Source organism: Fusarium keratoplasticum, chromosome 12 (assembly GCF_025433545.1).
Source record: "Fusarium keratoplasticum isolate Fu6.1 chromosome 12, whole genome shotgun sequence".
Taxonomy (NCBI): Eukaryota; Fungi; Ascomycota; class Sordariomycetes; order Hypocreales; family Nectriaceae; genus Fusarium; species Fusarium keratoplasticum.
Window position 1 is genome coordinate 1971408 of NC_070540.1, and position 15373 is coordinate 1986780.

General features: G+C 51.6%; 5 protein-coding genes across 5 annotated transcripts; 3 read left to right on the forward strand and 2 right to left on the reverse strand.

The window, feature by feature from the left end:
• Positions 1–507: 507 nt before the first annotated feature.
• On the forward strand, positions 508–1704 carry NCS57_01425600 (uncharacterized protein; the record flags this gene model as incomplete). Its single annotated transcript, XM_053063864.1, has 2 exons — positions 508–940; positions 998–1704. The coding sequence occupies 2 exons, from the start codon at positions 508–510 to the stop codon at positions 1702–1704; spliced, it is 1140 nt and encodes a 379-aa protein (XP_052907197.1).
• A 1336-nt stretch (positions 1705–3040) lies between these two features.
• NCS57_01425700 (Oxidored-FMN domain-containing protein) lies at positions 3041–4216 on the forward strand (the record flags this gene model as incomplete). Its single annotated transcript, XM_053063865.1, has 1 exon — positions 3041–4216. The coding sequence occupies one exon, from the start codon at positions 3041–3043 to the stop codon at positions 4214–4216; it is 1176 nt and encodes a 391-aa protein (XP_052907198.1).
• A 413-nt stretch (positions 4217–4629) lies between these two features.
• Positions 4630–5813, reverse strand: NCS57_01425800 (uncharacterized protein; the record flags this gene model as incomplete). Its single annotated transcript, XM_053063866.1, has 3 exons — positions 4630–4908; positions 4969–5257; positions 5338–5813. The coding sequence occupies 3 exons, from the start codon at positions 5811–5813 to the stop codon at positions 4630–4632; spliced, it is 1044 nt and encodes a 347-aa protein (XP_052907199.1).
• A 1445-nt stretch (positions 5814–7258) lies between these two features.
• On the forward strand, positions 7259–7778 carry NCS57_01425900 (uncharacterized protein; the record flags this gene model as incomplete). Its single annotated transcript, XM_053063867.1, has 3 exons — positions 7259–7329; positions 7387–7568; positions 7621–7778. 3 exons carry the CDS (start codon positions 7259–7261, stop codon positions 7776–7778), a joined length of 411 nt encoding a protein of 136 aa, XP_052907200.1.
• Positions 7779–8415: 637 nt separating this feature from the next.
• NCS57_01426000 (NACHT domain-containing protein) lies at positions 8416–15294 on the reverse strand (the record flags this gene model as incomplete). The annotated part of the gene is made up of 3 exons (XM_053063868.1): positions 8416–9847; positions 9903–13919; positions 13970–15294. 3 exons carry the CDS (start codon positions 15292–15294, stop codon positions 8416–8418), a joined length of 6774 nt encoding a protein of 2257 aa, XP_052907201.1.
• Between the last annotated feature and the right edge of the window lie 79 nt (positions 15295–15373).

Genomic DNA, 15373 nt, shown 5'->3' on the forward strand with positions numbered 1-15373 from the left:
ACCGAACACTCACTTGACCGAGGTCGCCACCAGTCGCAAAAGGAGAATCGCCAGAATCGACAAGTCCAGACAACGGAAACTACCCCGCTATAATGATCACCGGGGCTGCTTGACGGGCGACCGAACAATCGAGTTTAACCAAGTGTTCCAGGATGGCAAGGCTCGAACCAAGTACAGAATTGCCCGGTACCCGCCACAAGGCGGCGCCTGGTATATTTTGGAATGTACGGAGGACGAAAAGCATTTCCCTAAGGGTCCCATTCATGGTGCTGCAAGGCACCTAGGCTCTCCCGCCCATGAGCATATGGGGAGAGGCCATGAGCAGGCAGTCCGGGAACTCGGCACTCTCGTCCTGGGCTGCAATGAAGCACTAGCAGCCAAAAACAACGTCATTTCGACCGAGCTCTAGTCAAAGATGCTGAGAAACCTGGTGGGAGCAGACGACCAAATAATGGAGCCCGCAAAAGTTGCTTCAGACCACCCGCGGTACGGAACACTGCCAACATCATGACGGTAAAGCCAGGCGACATCTATGCCACTCGTTGGCAGGAACACAAAGGTCTTTATCCCATCTACATACTTCCGCTCGGGGTTTGCCCACGCCTGGGCTTCACACAGAGCGCAATCGTCCAGACCAAACTGGTCACTCAATTGCCCTCCTGTTACGAGTTTGACCCAAAGACAGACAGCGAGCCTAGATGGGCTCCTGACTACGAAGATGGCGGTGCTCGTGTAAAGGAGAGGCTGTGGCCAGTCATGTTCTTCAAAGATGGGAGGTTCCCGAACGTAAACGAGATTTCTTTTGTCCCTGCTAGTCACATGAGACCCTACGACAAGGCCGATCCGACCATTCGATACAAAGACGAGGTCGAAGACTTTCTAACCAGGCGTGACAAGCCTACTCCCTCGCCTTCGGTGGAGAGTCGGGGATCCAGCCCCAGTAAGTTATCAACAGTTGAGATCGGACTTGGAGCACCATCACTAACTATGATTGCAGCAGCCAATTCGGATCGCCAGGATACCCCCATCAGTGATGATGCCGTTCCAGAGGACGGAACGCCGAGACAGCAACATTCTCGGCACTCTGAGATTCAACGCATTCTGGAGCAGGCGGGTGTCGACTTTGGTGAGCATGCTGTTGTTGAGGAGGGGCATGAAACAGATGAACATGGCCACTTCCGTTACAGCCCACGCGCTGGTGACACAGATGACGAGGAAGAAGAGGAGGAAGAAAGAGGGAGCGTGGTAAAGAGCACGTACCACTCTCGCGATCGGAGACAGAGGCGGAGGTTTTATGATGGAGACACTGAAGAGTTGGCGGCAGAGTCGGAAGAGGAGGAGGAGGAGGAGATGAGAGTGGATGATGGGTTTGACATGTACGGGGACGATACCCCCAGGAGATCACCACCTCGCCACACTCGAAACCGCACAACCCCCCAGATGCGCTCTTCACCAAACACGACCAACATGCCAGTGTATGATGAAGAAGAAGACATATACGAGGATGACACCCTCAGGCGACCGTCGACTGATCGTTCTGGAGGCACATCCAACACACCAGAGCCCTCTGCGAGCAATGTGCCTAACCCCCAATTCCCCATATTCAACGATTTTTGGCGGCGGCACAGTCGAGAGAGGACAACCGAGTCGGACCAGCAAAGTTCGTACAGTGAGCTGCTTCGTGTAGGTTTGCAGATGAGCTAGACGGGCGCTTCTAGTTAGGTGTGAGTGGGTTGGTCAACGAGCATTGGGCGACGGTTTGAGCAACAAGCGAAGAGTGGTTTCGCTTGTTGCTCACGCATTCATTTTATGCAGAGTTTGGCTGGCATAGTTATGCATATCAATTCAGAACACCTGAAGTCATGCACATCATTCATTAGTGAAGTACCGATTTCTCTAACAGCCACTCCAGCCCTTGACCACAGTCGCTCGACCAGGGGGCGGCTTGGCGCACTAACAGTCTGGGTACTACGGTATTTTTATATCTCAGCATAATTTCTCGAATTTATGCAACCACCTTGAGCATGCTTACCCTACGACAGTGTGCAGAGAGGTTTGTCAACGTCCATAGAGTCCAGGCTCAGGCTATTCCTGAACCTTCTGGTCAGAATCCCGATTCAAGACTTATGGTGAAGCTTAGGATGAACACTTTGGTTAGTTCTACTAATATTAACTCATGTTTCTACCCCATGTTTCCTGCCCAACCAACCCTGGGCGATGCTTCTGCGCGGCTGCTTCATACTTGATGCTCTTCTTCACATCAAAGATCATTTTAGATCATTTAAAGTTCGCCAAAATACCTTGCTAAGTGCACCGCCATCTGGGTGAGAATCAAAACCAAGGATAATTCCACTGGAAAAGCCTCAACTGCGTATCATCCTGTCGGAGCAGTCGCACCCGTATAGCAAAGTTGCTCTAGCGCATTGTCAAATAAGCTCCCGTTGACGTGTGGGTCGTCTCCGCCTGTCTGTAATATCCGGTTGGTCAGTTCGTACGGTAGTTGGTCGATGAGATTCACAGGGTTCATCTGACCCCCAGTCGATCGTGCGTTCTGACAAGAGAATACCGTCTTGAGATTCACGTCTTCAATTGAGTCATTCGGTAAGTAAACCCCGGATCAAATCCTTTGGAAGTAGCCTTATCTCCGTACGCAAAAGCAGGGGTCGATTTCTAATCATCATACGGATGCAGACGTTGAATCCACAAGGCTGCTGTCCGTACGAGGTCCACCTGGCCATGGATGGGCATGATTAGCAAGCAGCAAGCCAACCACTGGCCATTGTGTTTGAATCCTTCCGTTATACCACCAAGAAGCGGGAAGACCTTTGCTCCGACAAGGCTTCTATCATGCGATGGTGAAGGCAAGCGGCTACTTACCACGGAGACGGAGACCATGTGCTCAAGTGTGGTTGAGGGTCTATAAAGACTGATGGAGCTCTCCCGAAAGTATGGCTTTTCTCTCTTCACTATCAAACCATCCATTGCCTTGCAACCTCAGTTCCTCTTTAGCAACAACTCTTGCACACACACCACTCTCATCATGTCTGCCACTCAGTCAAACCTTTGGAAGCCCCTCAAACTGGGAAACGTCACCCTCACCCATCGAATTGCTCTGGCCCCTCTTACACGTCTTCGCAACGATGAAGAGCACCTCCCCATGGATATCATGACCCAGTACTACACAGACCGAGCATCAACTCCTGGAACTCTCCTCGTCAGCGAAGCCACCGGTATCTCCAAGGCCGCAGAGGCAGCTCCCCACACTCCAGGAATCTCTTCGCCTGAGCAAGTCGCAGCCTGGAGCCGCATCTACAATGCTATACATTCCAAGGGATGCTTCATCTTTCAGCAACTCTGGGATATGGGCCGTGCGGGGTACCCCGAGTACGTTCAGAGTCGTGGGCTGAAGTACTCGTCCAGCACTAACAAACAGTTGGAGGGTCGATCGATTCCTCCTACCCCCTTGACTGAGGAAGAAATCTGGGAAAAGGTTAAAGACTTTCGATCTGCTGCCCGCAATGTTATTGATGCTGGCGGCGATGGCGTTGAGATCCACGGTGCTCACGGGTATCTCATCGACCAGTTCCTGTCCAGCAGCATCAATGATCGAACCGATAAATGGGGTGGCTCCATCGAGAACCGTGCTCGCTTCTTGCTCGAGATTGTCAAGGCTGTTGTTGAGGAGGTCGGCGCCGAGCGAACTGCCCTTCGCCTCAGTCCTTTTGCAAGCTTCCAGGGTGCCTACACGACCAATACGTGGGAGCAAACAAGCTACGTCATCGGGGAGCTCAAGAGAGCCGGGTACAAGCTTGCGTACCTGTCTTTTGTCGAGCCACGGGGAAATCCTACTCTTACTGATGCCATTGTCCGTCTCGCCTCAGATATCGAGAACCCTTTTGGAGAGAAGAAGCAGAGCCTGGACTTTATTCTCGAAGAGTGGGATAACCAATCTCCTGTCATGGTCGCTGGCGGTTATCTGCCTCATAACATATACCAAGTGGTAGACGAACAGTATAAGAAGTGGGGTGTTGTTGTTGCCTTCGGTCGATGGTTCGTTTCGAACCCGGACTTGGTGTTTCGGGTGAAGAATGGGGTGCCGTTCACGCCTTACAAGAGGGAGTTGTTCTATGCCTTTAAAAGCAACGAAGGGTACAACGACTACACCTTTAGTGACGAGTTTGTTGACTTGGCAAAGGTGGAGACTGCGAAGGCTTAGAGGGAAGTTAGGTAATCGCATCATGTATCTAGCCCTAAGCATTTGACGGTGAGAGTAACGAAGATGTATAAACATGACCGACGAGGGGAAATTTTCTTCTGCTTCATCGGAAAGCCATCCGAGACATTCTGGCCCCATCACCATGAAAGTCAGTAGTGGGAAAAGCCATTGAGTTAACAACTAAAATACATCCTCATTCTAGTAGAGAGGACGTGTGATAAGTTCCGGGACTCGATTGTTGCCAAAACCGAATACTACCAGCCAGGCAAAACCACTGATTGCCCGCACAGTCCCCTAAAAAAAGAAAAAGAACCAGCTGACGCCAAACTCCTCGCAGTTGGCGGCAGAATCAACTGGTCACCAATGCAACATCCCCCAGATTCATCATGTAGCCCAGATCCGCGCCCCACAATCTACTGATCATCAATTGTCAGTAATGCCATGCTTCTCGTCTCTGTATCTCCCACTGGAGTAGAGACAAGGCCGCTGCGTTGCTCGGATTTTGGTGTGGGGGAATGTGTGTCGCCGACGGGTCTGCTGTTCAGCCATCGGATGATGAGTCGTACTTCCGAGGAAATATCTGGTGTGTCAATGTTGACGAGACGTGACGGTCGAACAATAACGTTGCCATTCTCAAAATACGCCTGTGTGATACGAGCGGAAAATCGACCATGGAAACTGAAGACCAAGACCTGGATAGATGTTAGAACACCTGCGTGATCAACGTATTGTTTGTAGGGCGGTGAACTCACAGGACAGATGCAGTGGTCGATATAGACGCTGGTCTTGCGTATCTGCTCCTTGAGAAGATAAACCGCGACTCGGAGTTCGCTACGAAGCATCCCTTGGAGGCGTGGACGCGATGAGTCGTAGACTGTCGCAACTGCATGCGGGACACTGGGGTGCAGGGAATCCATCTCATCTGAGCCAGGATGCCACGCGTAGTATTCACCGCTGCGCCAAAAGTCCGCGCATGGCTGACCGGTCTGGCGTGAGAACCAGACGTTGAAGAAAGATGGCCTCTTGGACTCTTGGATATACCTATGCCAAATGTGAGAAACACTGTGCGCTTGAGAAATAACAGGCGGTTCTTACCCATGATGCTGCCAATTCGAGGTTACCTGGGCTGCTCGCTCACAAAAAAACCACGATGTGCACCCTCTCTCTCATCACTTTGCAGCCGACTGTCATAGAGATTCAGACGAGCGTAATGAGGGGCGTCGGCGTACTTCTGGTCTTCTTCGCGTCTGAGGTCATCATCGATAGGTTGAAATTGGGGCCGCCTGCAGTATTCCGTGAAATCAGTCTCGTTGATGACCTCGATTCCATCTTCCATATCCTCGACAGGGCCACGGAGGAAGAAGCGCCGATCAAGGTCAATGGGATCGTCGTCGTCGATGTTGAAAGGCGAGCCTCGTATGATGGAGACTGCCCCCAGCATATTATCGTCGAACTGGGTGGTCATGTAGAACTTATCTAGCTTCTTCTTAATCTTGCGTAGACGGTGGAATTGTTCTTCGCGGAACGCGGAGCGACGGGCATCAGAGCTATCGCCATGCCCCTCGTTTATCGTGGGCCTCCTGGCGAAGGAGACCATTCTGACTGACAGGTGTGTGAAGATGTGGATGAAGGTGTCGGCGGCAGCAACGTGAGGAGAGAGGCATGGATTTATGTTCCTTTGAGAAGAAGAAAGGTGACATCGACTATGCGTAAGTTTTCCACCATTTACAGTAACTTTTTGGCTGCAGTCACAGACCAGAAGGTTAATGGTCTTGATGTTTGTGGAGGTGCCATCATGCCTCCCGCTAGCACGTGACCTGTATCACGCACCACGTCACCTCTTTGCAGTGCACGCCTGTACCTTGCCGTTTGTTTAGGTGACAAGCAAATCAGGTCGGAATACAATCATTTTAGTATCCAAGTACTTGAGTATGTATCATTCTTTCTTTGTGGGCTCCTATGATAAAAAGCGCTAGAGGGATAAAGCCCAGGCATTGATGCAAACATTCCTGATTGCGTGCCTGATCGCTGGAACAAGGCGGGCTGAAGCCCAACAATCTCCTTTGCTTCTGGCTCGACGGTCGCAATCACTTACCTTCCTGCCGATAGCTTTGTCTCGACCAAATCTCGTTTTTCATTCAGAATACTCTCGCTGTAGCCGCGTCGTGAATGGGCCAGCCCATCGCAAGTTCTCCCTACTCTTTAGCCTCAGCAATTTGCTGCGCGCGCACCGAGACATCACGAGCCACAGCTGGCCCTCGAAGCTGGTGGCTGGTGTTCAGGCAGGCTGTTAATGGTGAACCAGGGTTTTTCACTTGATCACATCTGCCCTCGATGATGCGGCTGTCGCGGTTCATGGCTTCCACATCCTCTGCTCCAAGGTCAAGACAGCGACGACACTGAACTACGATGGGCTGTGGTTGAGAAAATGGCTCCCCGAGAACAAGATTTCACGCCTGGAGACAAAGGCCACCTTCAGCGACGATCCTCCATGCCGCGGCCTTGACGATGAGACCGAATCTGCAGCCTCCCAACGCGCCCTGTCTTACCTCGCTGATCGCGTCAATAAACGCAAGGAGGATCATGACAGGTGTCGTAAAGAGAGCCAATGGTTTTCATGGAGGGCGCTACAGGTACAGGCCCTCCACAACAACCCGGCGTCAGTTGTCTGTCGCGGTCATTTCCCTCCGAAAAGCGAATACATCACTGTTAGCCACCGATGGAGGGACTCTGAGCAGCTCGCACTGACGAGCGACACACCTGTCTAGTTCCCAGAGGATATTCCCGCTGAGAGGCCCCTGGGATTGTTTTCCGAAGCTGCGTAAGTAGCTCATGAAGTCGACATTTTGTACCTCTGGATTGATTCCTGGCGAGTTTTTCGGTCGCGACACGGTGCGGATCGCTGACAGATACCTGCAAGCCAGACGCCCTGGCTGCCTTCCGGACGATAATGATGCTCTTGCTATCATCGAGGTGAAGCCGTACCGCCGACATAACCCTCCGGCCAACCTAAAGGCGGTTCGAATCTAGGAGGGTGCCGAGATGGCTTCCTGGATCTCTACTGAGAGCAAGAAGGGCTTACTCCCGCCTGATCCCAGGATCAAAGCCTATCGGTATGTTGTCCCAACAAGGCATGCAGGGTACACACGTGTAGAACTAATACCCCATAGACGACTCTTCATATCACAGGACTTTGATCATGTCTTTCTTACCATTGCTGAGTTTGATGATCAGTATGTACAGTATGTCAGAGGTCCTGTCGATGAGCCCAAGGGCGATGAGCCAACGGGTGATGGGCCAAAGGGCGATCTTCCCCCGCTGCCAGAACTCACGACTCCCAAGAAACGCGGTGGTACAATAAAAGCCATCAAGGAGCAGACGTCGAGAATTCTTGATCTTTCAAGCCCAAGTCACCGGCATCCACGGCACCGCCATCTCCAACGGTGGCAACAGAGGAGTTAGCGACGATCCCCACAGACGATCCAGCAGCGATCCTCACAGACAAGCCACCAACTACAGCAATGGAGGACCCACCAACGGCTCCAAAGAAGAGTGCATCTAGTGCTCGCAGAAACGTTGAGCTGGGGAGCGGCCCGAAGCCTGGTTTTTTACGCATGATTGAGTTCGAGTGGTTCGACTTGAGGAAGCAGAAGGATGTCCGCGAGTTGATGGCTCTCTTGTACAGCCTTACATAGTATCTCGTATCCAAGGACCTTGCCCTAGAGCCCAAGCATAGAAACTAGGCACAAACAGCCAATGGGGTTTTACTGATTAGGCCTGTTCACGACAGACGACGATGCCAACTTTGGCAAGGAGCAAGACACGACTCGTGTGCCCGCAAAAGGGCTGATTAGACTAAAAGGGGCGACCGGTTTGGTGGAAGAGTGGTGGCGAAGGTTGTTTTTTCTTGCATGTACCTACCTTGATCATGAATTGCTGTTAGGCAATAAGGAAGAATGGATCACCTCGACCTACTCATCCCCTAATCTGACCATGAATTTCTCTCGGGACATATAGAAATGTGGATCAAGAGCTTGACATGTGTAGATGAGTTGGCCTAACATTGACCCAAGTTGTCCCAAAGCGCCCTTTGTGAGCCCAAGGTAGGTAACTTCACTTAACCTTTTGTTCATCAATTGATGATAAGAATCTAATAATGAGAAAAAACATGGTGTATTACTAGAACTCTTTCCTAAATCCTAAATACTATCAACACCAATGTTCACCGTGAACCCTTGCACCCCTGGGTCGTGGTATGCGCCTCTTGCTATCAAAACCTCCCTGCAACTCGCTTCGTACTTCTGGGCAGATGCTGATGTCTGACTGGTCTCCGAGCCAATACAGACAGACTCTGATGAGGTTGCCTCAGCATCAAGGTGGAACCATTGCTCTCCTGAAGTAGCGGTTTCGCCCTCAGAACTCGTCGAGTGATTGAGAGGTGTAGATTTCTGGGGATAGACGAACCCATCTGCTGGAACAATGCCATCCGTAAAACCCATCCGCTTGATCTGGCACAGTCTTCGAGCATATTCGAATGCTGACTCTTCACCATGCCTTGCTGTCCAGCCCACGAGCTTGAACCTGGCTTTCACGATCCCACCCCAGCAGCTCACTTGGGTGTTGGAGTGGCGAGTTGAAGCCTCGTCAGCCGCGTGTAGCCTCAATCTGTCGTTGAACCGGCCCACCAGCAACCAGGACTTGACTTTCCTGGATCGAGCCACCGAGAACACGTTGATGGGCCCTATCCTTCCATTGTAGGTAACTGTCGCACCTCTTCGAACAAGTAACCGGACCGCCTCGAGCCGGCCACATGCGCTCGCAATCATCAAAGCCGAGCCTAAGGGGCATCCTTCAAAATCAAGATCGGCACCCATATCCAAGCAGTTCTCCATGATCTTGATTGAGCCTTTCGAGGCAGCTCTGCAGAGTGGGCTCCATCCTCGGTCGGGCTGAAGGTTAAGCCATCTCTTTAAACCCCGGTCTCCAAAACGACGGCGAAACTGATTAAATGATGTGTCAAGAAAGCCCATTGCTGAAAATCGATGGGTCCAGTGCCAGGGGAATTGTTGTACGGTTTCCAGAGTGAGCTCAGAATTCAGGAGAAATGCCGATATCTGCGGAAGTGCCCAGAGTAGGTAATTGAAAACATAACCATGACCCTGGCTTGCGATCGCCAGGACGGTATCAGGGGTGGCCAAAGAGTCCAGATCATCCGGCGACTCAGTAATGAAGGAGGGCGCCGAAGAATCGAGGGCGCCTCGCAGTTCTATACCTGGGATTTGCATGTGGTCCTGATATGTCCTCATCAGTACAGAGTAGTCGCCCCCCCAACCTTTGAGGAGGTTGTTGAAGGAATCTGTGAGAACGAGGACTGGTGATGCGCCGTGTTGAAGAAGAAGTGCCGTCATCTTTGGGTCAGTCGTAAAGTCAAGTATACATTTCCCCTCTGTCGTAAGTTGATCGGGATCTGCCCCATTTTCAAGGAGTAGCCGAGTAGAAGCAAGGTTTCCGACCCAGACCGCAATGTGCAACGCTGTTATGTCGTAGAATTCTGGGTGCAGCTTTCTAAGCCCTAACTTGCGGTCCACAACCGAGCAAACCACATCCTCAGGCCGAATATGGCTTCGGTAACTATAGATACTGACTGTTAACGAATTGAACAATCCCAGCGCCCTTTCTTACTTACCTAATTGCCACGGTATGTTCAGCCAAATAGTTGAGTATTAACTTGAGGCTCTCTGTCTGGCCTGTCCATGCAGCATAGTGCAAGGGGAATTCGAACCCACGAAGCCAGCATCCGCCTTCGTCGTGATACCTGGCAAGAATCGTGGGAATAAGTTGAAGATAGTCCAGATACGCCCCTGCATTTTCGACTACGGTGCTGCTTTTGTCGAAATGACAAGTGTCCCCATCATTGACCAAGACGCTTGCCCCGTTGTCAAGGAGCCACTGGGCAATCGCAATTTGCACCTTGCTCAAGGCAGAGACCAGAGGGTAGCTCGGCTTCCATCCACGCATCGGTTCATTGAGGGGGCATCCGATAGCAAAGAGCCTTTGGCACTCGTCTAAGTTGCCTTGCTCGATTGCTATTCCCAGCTGCTGAACTAGAGGTGCTATTGATTCCGGAGACAGTCTGTTGAGTGATCTAAAATGCCTGTCAACAATTTCGGCAATGTTGTCATGACCCTCTGCGCTGGCCAACATGCTCGCTGTTCGTCCATCCTTGTCAGCCAGGTTCATAGCACCCAGTTGCAGTAGCGCGCGGGTCACGCCAATATTTCCAAGATATGCTGCAAGATGCAAAGCAGTCTGGCCTCCGTCAGACTGAAGATTGACCGACGCCTCGTGAGAGACGAGGATTTCGATGATATCCACCTGGTTGAACATAGCAGCAAAATGAAGAGCCGTGAGCCCCCCATCACAAGGAGAGTCTATGTTCTCGACCAGTTGCCGCTGAAGGAGAAACTCGACGACGTCAAACTTCATTTCGGCGCATGCCCAATGACAGAGAGTGCCGTTTGTGAAATAGGGATGACCCTGAATTTTCTCCATTTCACGCCCCAAGGCACCATCTATGTGTCTTGTCCAGCCTATGGCAGTGGATTTCTTTACCGAGAGATTGTGCAGTTTCTCAAGAAAACTCAGGGATCCTGCGACAACCGCGGTCGTGAAAGCATCAGCGGGTCCGAACACACCACTCCCAGTCAGTAGAGGATCTGCTCCCAGTTCCAGGAGAACCTCTGCACAGAGAATAGATTTCTGCTTGAGATGCCATGTGAGTGGAGACATGCGAGATTGGGGAGATGCCATGGGGCTGATGGCGTCTAGGGCAGCCCCCTTTTCGATAAGTTTCCGCAAGAGCCACTCAATGCGCTTGGGAGGTGACTCCATGGCGAGCCTGTGCAAGATTGAAAAAGCCCGATCGTCAGTGGAGAAATCTCTGATCCTCTCAGGCCGAGAGTGGTCAAGAAGACATTGGAGAATGGCGATTCCCTCGTCTTTCGAACAAAGGTCGCGCGCAACTTCTGACTCGCAGGCAAACTCGATTGGACTTGTCCCATTTTCTCGCTGATGAACGTCTGTACCGTACTTGGTAAGGATTTGGACCGTAGAGGTATCCATACGCCGTATCACCGACTTTAAGTAGCCGACAACGACGTCTTGGGTCGGGTCCCACAGGCTTGAAGATTGTATAGCTTGTTCCAGAGTCGCTGGGACAACAGTCCAATAGCCATCGGCTATCCAGGAACAAGCCAGTAGTAGATAGACACCGCATTGGCCAGTTTCACCTTCATAGGCTTCCATTACTTTAAGGCCCAATAGTTTGGCCGAGGTACGGTCAAGATCTGCCCACCCCGATGATAAGAAATGCCCCTTGTTCTCCCAGTGCCGGGCTTGGTCTTTCAGATGACACACAGCTTCCCATGGTGTGACACCCTTGTTGTTCTTCAGTCTCAAGATCTCTGAAGGAGAGAGAACTTGTATCACATCACTCCTCGGTGCCTTTGAGGCCTTCAAGGCTCTCTCAATATAGCTCTCGAGTGGTAGCTGGTCCTCATATCGAAGCTGCAGAGCTGCAGGAAAGGTTGCTGTTAAGAATTCCAGCCACTCTTTTGTTGGATTGACTCTCAAGCTGTGAAATGGTGTGGCGTCGCCAGGCTTGATCACGTTGGACCCAGGGTTCAACTTTAAGAACAGTTGAAAAACTTTCTTGGAGCCAGCCCGGCTAACTAACATGAACAAAGATTCATGCTTGTCCCAGAAATCCGGCGTTTTCTGACAGTAATGTAGGAACAGGAGGGCTTTGCTTTCTAATTGCTCGACGTAGTCCTGAGGGGCGTCCTCGAGAGCTGCCAAGGCCAGCATTGGGGGTGTAAAGCCATCTTCTGTTCGCATAAGTAGAGCCTTCTGGTTGCATTCCGGGTCAATGTTGAACAGGGCTTCCACGAATGAGACCTCGCATGCATGGGAGCTTGCGCAAGCATGCCAGAGCGTGCCCGAATCTGAACTCTGAGCGAGGAGCGACAACCCGTGCTCGACGAGAAGCTTCAGGACGCTCCCGTCACCCTCCAGATCACAACAATGAAGGGTGGGAGTCCCCGTGTTTGTACGAGCTTCAGGGTCACCTCCAAGCTTCAAAAGGAGACGAGTGGACTCCAGGGCATCGGCCGCGACAGCATGGTGTAGCAATGTTCCATCAATGTCGCCTCGCTGGAGAGTCTGGTTGACGTTAACACGACCGTCTTTCAGACAGAGTTGGAGCGTGGCAGTGTCGTCATTGCCGATTGCGGCTAAAGTCTTGTCAACCAACGCCGCAACTGAAAGGGATATCCGACTGTCCGTCAAGCTTGTATCGTTTGTGAAGTCGAACCCAAGAGTGACGGCGGCAAGCCAGATCTTGTTGCCAAGGTCAAACCCCCAGTCTAAGTCGTATGATGATGACTTCTTCAAGTAGTTAAGTAGCCTAAGGATGGCTTCTTCTAAGTTTGAGCAATCTTCGCTCTTGGGCCATGTCTTGAGGTAATCTCCAAAAGCAGTTATGTCGCCGTCAGTAGGGATGTGTCCGTGGCCCAGCAGTGTAATAAACGGGTCAAAATCCCGGAAATGACATCCAATGGTGGCGACGGACAATAGCACGGAATGGTCGCCAACCAGGCCCTCAAGATCATTGAAAGATGCACCTGATGAAATGAGGCAATCGATTGTGTTGTTTCGCCGAGATGATGTGGGCAGAATGTCCTCAAAGTAGAACCACTCACGGTCAGGATATTCGCCCGACAAATCCTCTATGAAACCGAGAAACGAAATTTCGGCAAGTAGAAGCGGCGTCCCGAGGGGGGAACTCGCATCGGCTCGAGCCCCGGCCTGAATGAGGAATGAACATATTTCGGGAATGTTGAGCGCCGAGGCAACGTGCAACGGAGGCAGTGAATCGCTGAAAGACAGGTCTCTGACCCTTGGTTCTACATCATCCCAAGGATCCTCTTCCAAGTAGAACCAGAGAATTTCTTGAAATAGAATGTAGATCCAAAAACGAAAGTTGAGCGTTGCGTTGTGGTGAAATAGGGATTTGGCAGCATTCAATAGTGAAGGGTCGTCAAGTCCATCCCGAGTAAGATCCAGCCAGCGGCGAGAAGCTGTGGAGAAGAAGGATGAAAACCCCGGACCCTCGGCCAGATCGTGGCCAGAGAGGGAAGATTCCACGTACTTGTCATCTATGTTGCCAACTTGCAAGAACCTTAGGCATTGAAGAGCGATCAGCGCTCGGCCTTCCGACTCGACAAGTCTGTACGCGCCTAGTTCCGGAGTCTGCAAGAGCATCTCATCCTGCAAGAACTCCTTGACCGAGAAATGGGCGAATTCGAAGTACTCATCTTGGGCGGATTTCCGTATAAGGCTGCTACAACACAGAGCAACCTCTCTCTCTGCAACTATGTTTGTCTTATCCATGCGCGCACCAATAGTCTCGGGTACGGAGACGGCTACGCAGAGCTCCTCAATGGGCATTGTTGGATACTGGGCGATGAAACTAAGGCACTTCTGGACCAGTTTGCGGACTCGGGGTGGACGTTTGTTGATCCTCTGGAGCAGTCTCAGATATGTCTCAGATAGGGTTGGTGGCAACTCGTAAAGAGCTTGGCGGCGATCCGCGTCTGTGAGCAGCTGGCCCAGATAGTCCAGCTGGCAAACAACCCAACGAAACCTGGCTTGTTAGTAGTCCGACGAGAACATGGAGAAATGAAAGGTACTGACATTCCGTTTGCCCTACTGACCAGCTCCGTTTGGATCTCATCCTTGATTGTCTTGTTTTGGATATCCAGTTGCTTTGTTCGGATCCTCTGTTCCATCTCGGCCCGGACATAGATTTTGAGGTCCTCTTCACGTGCTTCGATGATAAACTCCTTGAACCCACCCTCGAGAGCCTGTCTAATTTCGACCTCGTTCCGGCTCAGTAGCGCCATCGAAGTCGTGTTTGCGAGGTCGGCCAAGTCACAAAGGGTTTCCAGGGCCTGGAACACAGCATCACCGCACTCATCAAGCCCATCAACAACTATGATAACTTGGGAGAATAAATTGCACATGCTGGCCGTGACTCTTGCAAGCTCATCCACGTCTGCTGGCTTGTTGAGGCCGCGGGCTGGATGAAGTTCCTGATAATGCTCCTGCAGGAGATCAAACGAATCATCTCTTTGAATGGCAAGCTGCGATGCCAAAGCCCCGATGATGTTGACCGACTTCAGTGTCGCCTCTTGCTTGTAATCGCAGAAGAAAAAGGCCACAGCGACATCAGACTCGGCCCCGCTCCTAACGATGGCTTCCTGAATCATAGCACCAGCTAAGACGGTCTTACCACCGCCAGCAGTTCCGTTAAGCCAAAGTTTTGATCCAGGCGACTGAAGCCACTCTGTAAAGGCAAAGGACTGAGTGAACCACTCCCCAGTGGCTGGTTGTCGTAGCTTGAGACTTTGGTCCAAGTTGGCTTGGGGGTTGAGCTTTGGTGGCATGAAGAAGTCCAAGACAAGCTGCTTTCTCGGGTCCATAATGATGGCCGTCCGAACCTCAATCTTCTCAAGACTTGCTGCCATCTTGGAGAGTGTTTGACCCTGCTCTCGCTGTTTCATGAGGCATAGTTGTAAGTTGCGCATGGTGTCGGCCGAAGTTGCGAGGGTGATGCTGTCCTTGCAGCGAGAGAGCTGCTGCAACAAGTCCCGCGTGTCCGAGGCTGAGAAAGGCCATTTCAGTTGTCGGGAGATGCCTTCCCATCGAGAGCGGTTGTTGAAGCTGTCCAGAGCCTTGGTGACCTGGCGTTCAATTTTGTCGAATATTTTCCGGCACTCAATGAGATGGTCAACATGGAAGGCGGGCTCAAAAGCCTGCCCCTCGGCTTCCAGCTCATCAGCGAGTGCCTCGAGGTTGCGAAGGATACCGGAGAAGCTGTTGATCTCTGTAGCAAGAGCTTGGATTTCTTTCTTGGCGCCGGTTGCGGTACGCCCAAACTTGTATGTGTGGCGGAAGAGGGTGTCGGCAAGACTGATGAGGCCAGCGATGCTCGCTGCCATGGACAGCGGATCAGCCATTGTCGTGCACACTAACCATATAGGCTAGGTAGAGCTTCGTTGAGCATGTATATTGGCTAGTTGGTTCGGAGTGCTTTTC